The sequence below is a fragment of the Chenopodium album genome, chromosome 8, assembly GCF_948465745.1.
Source record: "Chenopodium album chromosome 8, dcCheAlbu1.1, whole genome shotgun sequence".
NCBI lineage: Eukaryota > Viridiplantae > Streptophyta > Magnoliopsida > Caryophyllales > Amaranthaceae > Chenopodium > Chenopodium album.
In genome coordinates, this window is record NC_137841.1 from 28,136,652 (window position 1) to 28,143,338 (window position 6,687).

Consider the following 6,687-nt stretch of genomic DNA (forward strand, 5'->3'; position numbering starts at 1 on the left):
TATATTATCATTATGTCTTGTGCATAATAGATGTTTTGTTTACAAATTAGTCATTTCAAATACATAAAATTTCACTTTTTAAAAGGTTGACTAAATTGAGGTTAAATTAAATTTTTTGTGTACAATATGTCTGTTTTGTACAAGTTATCTTCAAATAGTGTACATTACTTTTACTCTTATAACGCTACCTGTTAAAAGTTAACCTTTGTGTTTTATTTGGTCTACAACCCTCCCCCCCAAAAACCCAACTTCCCCTTGTTATTGCCATTGCCTCTCCATTATAAAGTCCTACTATCATCGACTAACATTTTTTGCAAATCTACTAATGTTAGGGTTGTTTCGTGACAAAGCAATCTAAAAAACATGTATTTAAGGTTTCTTTTTCAATCTATAGGAATAAGTTTCTAAGCTACTTCACCTTTAAATGGTCCACAAACCCCATTGTCAATATATTGTCATTGTCCCTCCATTACAATCACCGCCATCACTCTCTCATCCAATTGCACCTTTATTACTATCTAGACTAGTTATTTTCGTGATAGTTAAAGCTCAAGAGTAGATTTTTTTTTTTTTTTTTTTTTTTTTTCTCTAGAGAAATACATTTTCGAGTTACTTTTTTTAGATAAAATTCATCAGTTGAGCTAGCAAACATACACAGTTATACATTATGGAACATCTATGTCGAAATGAAAGTAAAAGAATAAGGACATGGATGAGGATGGGGATGGATATTATGGGAAGGTTGATTGAGAAAGAAGTTTAAAAAAGAAGGAAGGTTGTATAAGTATGAACATCCGTGTTTATATTTAACTCTTCATCAAGTACCATGTAATCACTAATTCACTCCACGTCCAAGCATGGCATGTGTACGTTGACTTAAACACCCTCTCTTTCCCACCATCCTTGCCCAAATTAAATGCCCTGAAATTTAGGAATCTTTCACTTAACTTTCTTCCATGATCCTTGTTTTAGCATATATGGAAATATTAAAATATGGAGTAACAACAAAATAAAAAGAAAACTAACCTTAGTTAATCCATTATATACATTTATTTATTTATTTAATTTTTTTTTTTTTGAGAAAATCCATTATATACATTTAGATTAATTTTTCTTAAATTATTATTTTAATGGCACAATATTTCTATCGGGTGAAATTTAGTTTTCCTAATTCGCTAATAAATTTGTTCTTTGTATTGAACTTAACTTTTTTTTTTTCCTAAACTTAAATTAATATTTAGTGAGGCTCGTTCATTTCACCTTATTTTTGTTAAACTAAAATTAATTTTATTGAACTTAAATTATTTTGCTGAACTTAGATTATTTTACTGAACTAAAATTAATTTTATTGAAGTGAAATTAATTTGCTGAACTGAAATTACATTTACTGATTCTCTATTATACTTTTCTTTAGAGTTACTGATTTTTGCTGAAATGAATCAATTTTCACTGAACTGAAATGATATTTATTGAATATTTTTTTAAGGTGGACTGAACGGTCTAAATGTTACTTATTTTTACTTGATATTATTTTTTTAGGTTAAGTGAACAAAATCTTAATTTTATCCCATGGTACGTTTAAATATACATGTAATTATGTACTTGTATAATGTTAGATTTAGAGTTTCTCATTGGAGAAGATCCAATCCAATCTATCCTTGCCCTCCTATATTCAATGATCACATGGGACTTTGTCTAACATTAATTGATTCATAACACAAATTTTAAGGCCCACTTTTGTTAGCTTATTCACAAACACTTGTATTTAAGCCCACTTGAACTTAAACCCTAAGTTGGGAACATAAAATTACACTCAAATATAATGCCACTTTCTTCTTAACTTCATCTTTTGGTTCTACCCACATGTCTTCTACACTACCAACATCGCTGTCTAATGTAATTGTACACTTATCTTTGTGGTCCTTCTTTCTTCTTAATTATCAATTTATACTCTTACCTTTTCTTTTTATTTTTTATTTTTATTTTTCATGTATAGTCCACCTTATATTATAAAGTTATAACCTTGCTTGTTCAACTTCATTTTTCCAAAGATTCTCCTACATTTTTCTATGCTCATTTTTGTCACTTACATTAGCAAGAACTACTAACTAACCTAGCTTAACTAAGTTTACTTAATTAGCTTATTACTTCGATTTTCGGGTGTTCATCCGTCGGCCGGGTTTTTACGATACATTAAGACAATGTCTAGCAGAAGGTCAAGGCAGCAATCAGGAAGTTCAGGAATCTCCGATGATCAAATCATTCAGCTTGTCTCAAAGTTGCAACAACTAGTTCCCGAGGTTCGCCAACGTCGTTCCAACAAGGTAAGCTATCCTAACTATGTATTTTATAGCTTCATCCTCGAGATGGTTTGCAAGTTCGTACGTTGTACTAGATAGTTATATATGATGCTCTCTTGAACAATGCCAATGTTGTGCTAACTACTAACGTGTAAGATGTAGTTTTCTTTAACAATGTAGTATAAAATGATTTATATATACGTTTTTGTAAGTTTAGATAAGTTCAGACTAGTGCGACAATGAAGAACATTACTTATTTAGGTGATCGAAAGAAATGAAGCCTATATATACATAAGCTTGAGAAATATATATAACTAATTTAACTGAAAATTGTGGTGGATAGTTCTATCAAGATATTACTACAGTTTTACACTTATATATATTTGAGTAACCATAATTTTGACTTTCTATCTTAGTAGTTATAATGCTTCACATAATTCAACCACTTTTCATAAGAATTGTTCAAAGCCAACTAATTTTGACTTGTTCTACTGATGAGAAAAAACTCTTGCTTTGAAGTTATATTTTTCTATAACTTTTATCACAACTTCGAACAATAATTTGCTCCATGCTAGGTTTAGTTTTTATTTCTACTTTTGGACGGTAAGAAAAGAAAGTTGAACACTTCCTTTTATGAATAACTCATACCACTTTCATTAATTTGGGGCGACGAAAGTACACTTTTAACCTTAAGCGGATAAACATGCTATTGAAGTAAGATAAACATAAATTGAGATAAATAAAACAAAGGTATATATTACGCAAAGGGTAAAATGGTCATTGCATAGGAAGATGACTCCAAGGTAACATACATTATAATTTTTTACCTTATTATTGACGACCATTATATTGAGGCATTGACCAATAGCTTGCTTAAGAAAATTGTAAAATTACTGTTACAAGGAAGTTTCTTTAGAGGTGAATACATACAAATGTTGGTTATATTAGTTATTATGGTAGTGAGAGTAATTGAGGGCTCACATGCCCATGATAAATAATTTCTTAGAAAGTGCTAAAGGCTAAAAGCGACGTGACTTACTATTTAAATGAAATTTCTAACCGTTTGGGCCCTAAACTTCGCCGTACAATAGTATAAGCTAACAACTACTATAGGACAACCAAGAAAATGACCTTAAATGAAAAAAGAGATAAAAGGAACCAACCTAAAGTGATGTTTTCATGGTCATTTTTTGTGTGTTTTAAGTCACTCTCTTACTTCTACCATGCCGTATTACCATGTAATGTATGCAATGCAAAGAAGATATTTATCGGATCATTCGTTATGTATACCTAGGTGCAAGTACATACTCTCGTGAATAGGTTTTTTGTTCATTTGTTTATTGAGAGCTCTGAAAATTATAATAAAGTAAACAATGATGTCTTGTAAATCTGAGTGTATAAGTGTATAACAGAGTTTTGAATTTCATATAATACAAAATTATTTTGATTAAAATGTGAAAGTTGTCATTGTAGCTATTAAAAAATTTAAAATATAAGCTTAATACGCCAATATCTCGATTCTCACATCTAAGCTTCTTTCCTTTTCTCATGCATATTTACAAATTAGACCAATTATATTAATTAATATGCCAAAGACCGTGACTTAACAATTGTACATTATGATAAATTTCAACTCTTTTGGTTATGTAATTATGGATCAAGACAATGCAATTAGTCTCTTAGTATCTAATGTCAATTTTAGTTTTTTTTTTTTTATTTTTTTTTTATTTGTTATACTATATAGACATTTCATTAAAAAAAAATAAATTAAATTGAAGTTAGAAATACTCAAATCATATAAATATCTTATTTCATTAGAAAGATACAAGTGTTTAAATCTTTTGATAGGTTCACCAACCTTGTGGGAGTAAAAAATCCGTAAATCATATATATATTTTTCTTACTAGGATAAATAAACCTTCAAAGAAAGACCTTTGTCACCAAAAGAGATGCAAACAAAAAGTTCAACATCCTTCACACTTTAAAGTAAATTGGTATTTCCCTAATTTAATCAAAACCTTAATAGCATATATTTATCTTTAGATGGGAATTAATTATATAATGTTAATGAAGTCTCCTTTTTGATAAACCAAATATTTTAAGCATATTTTACGATCCTACCTTCAACTTTAAGCTTCCTAACTTAAAGGAGTTAAATAAAGTCTCTACATTACCTTTTTTAGGTAATTTAAAACACAATTGATCAAACACAGTTACCCTTGATATTGTATACATTTGTTTGGTTAACCATCATTGCCCATTAATTTTTAAAAAAGAAACTTTTAGTTACAAAATGGTAAGTTTATTTAAAGTTGTTGTCATGTTAATTAAAATGATGGTTGGAGTGTTAGACAACTACTTATGAAAATCAGGAATTTACTAGTTTAGTTTTATATAATAAAACAATCATATCAATTTTTAGTTAGATTTTACCTTTAAAGTTAGAATTTTGTTTTTAAAGTGTTTTTTTTTTTTTTTTTTTTTTTTCATTTTTTTTTAAAGCCCCACCTAACTAGAGAAATTTCTAAAATATATACTTCCTCTATCCCAGAATTATTAACATAATCAAACTTGCCACACATGTCAATGCACTACTTTGATCTTATAATATACATACAATCAAATTTTATGAAAAAAATTATAAAAAGTTTGATCTTATAAAACTCTAAAATAATTGAATATTTCACAACATATATTATCATTTTTTTTGGCCAAGCTTTTTTTATAAAATAAATAAATCTTGGATCATACATCAATTGTTGCTAACCATATATATATATATTTTTTTTAATTATTAGGTTTCGGCTTCAAAAGTTCTTCAAGAGACTTGCAACTACATAAGAAATCTACAAAGGGAAATGGATGATCTTAGTGATCGTCTTTCACAGCTCTTAACCACACTTGATGCTGATAGTGAAGAGGCACAAATCATTAGGAGCTTACTTAATTAATTAATCGATTAATTAGATCATATATCTTAATTAAGGTCAATGCTTTCATTTTTATATAGTGTTACCTATTGTTCTAGCTAGGATTAATTAATTAAGTAATTAATTAATTTCGTACTAAATGAAGCATGCATGGACTAGGAATCATTAGGTACCTAGATCTAGCTTGTAATGCAAATATATATATCGAATACATATATATAGAATATGGCCTTCTGTAATTAAGCTCTTTAATAATAATAATTTGCACGCAATTAGGCCCTTTATGTAGATGTTAAGCTAGTGTTTTTTATAATTTCTTTGACTTGGTGACTTTTTATGTTGAAAAAAGAGCATAATCGTTTGCACGGGGTATGATTAGTGTTCCTACATTGTTTGTATTTTGTGCTTCTATGAGTTCTATCTCAATATACTTGCACAATTACACTTTCTCGGTTATAAATTTATAATCACTAGGGATTCTAATGCGCTGAATGCGAGCAATATAGCTAGCCCTTTGAGATGAATTATTATCAATGTTTTCATGCCTTTATACATGCATGTTTGTGTAATATTTTATTAAATTTATTTGCATATAGACGATAAATATGTTGGATGTTATGTAGTTGTGCAATATTCTAAACTTTAGTTGAACTAATTAGATTTTGTAAATAAACGGTAAAAAGACATTGAGCTCGATGTAAAATTATAAATTTATGATAAGTTCTAAATAGGAAATTTAAAACAAATGGAAATAGAGAGAGTAAAATTCGAATTTAAATATTAAAATTAAATTTACAAAACTTTTTAAATCAATTTAGGGAATTCAATAGACACATTATATGGCTTTTGAAATCAAATGGGGACAAAAATATAAAATAATATTTTTAGAGATATAAATATCCATGCAATATTCATAAGAGTTTTCTTGAACTTTTTATAAGGTAGCATATAAGGTAGGAAATCAACTTTGACGTTCAATTCTCATAATTAATTTTATACGATATTGGTTTTCATATGTGTATACTACCACTTACAATAATTTAAGAGTACGAAATTGGTTCTCAATTTTCAACTTTAGCGACGCATACAATTATTTCAAAAATTACTACAAAAGATTGCCGTAACAACTTTGTAACCCTAAGTGATAGAGTATAAAACATGTTTCTAAGCTTTTAGTTGATGATTAAAGACCATAATCGGTTTATATAATCTATCAATAAGAATGACAAAATAGTATAGATCGATAAAAGGCGTAGATTTCGGAATGGTATATCTCATTTCTTTTGTACTATATGCCACATCATCCATTCTACTACAAACATGTTTATCGCAAGGTTTGAACACAAGACCAATAAGAAATGAATTAATATTCTTATCATCTTTGTAATCTTTTATTTATGTTTCATATTCAATTATAATATACTAAATACTTTGTATAAAACAATAATTTGAGAGCG

General features: G+C 28.1%; 1 protein-coding gene across 1 annotated transcript; it reads left to right on the top strand.

The window, feature by feature from the left end:
* Window positions 1–1,973: 1,973 nt before the first annotated feature.
* Window positions 1,974–5,502, top strand: LOC145555996 (transcription factor PRE6-like). Its single transcript, XM_081617693.1, has 2 exons — window positions 1,974–2,324; window positions 5,099–5,502. The coding sequence occupies exons 1-2, from the start codon at window positions 2,202–2,204 to the stop codon at window positions 5,249–5,251; spliced, it is 276 nt and encodes a 91-aa protein (XP_081473819.1). The 5' UTR covers window positions 1,974–2,201; the 3' UTR covers window positions 5,252–5,502.
* Window positions 5,503–6,687: the final 1,185 nt, after the last annotated feature.

Excerpts from the sequence above, each read along its gene's own strand:
- LOC145555996 (XM_081617693.1), top strand. The coding sequence starts at position 2,202 with ATGTCTAGCAGAAGGTCAAGGCAGCAATCAGGAAGTTCAGGAATCTCC. Across the intron at positions 2,325-5,098 it reads GCCAACGTCGTTCCAACAAG|GTTTCGGCTTCAAAAGTTCT; the intron begins GTAAGCTATCCT and ends TTTAATTATTAG.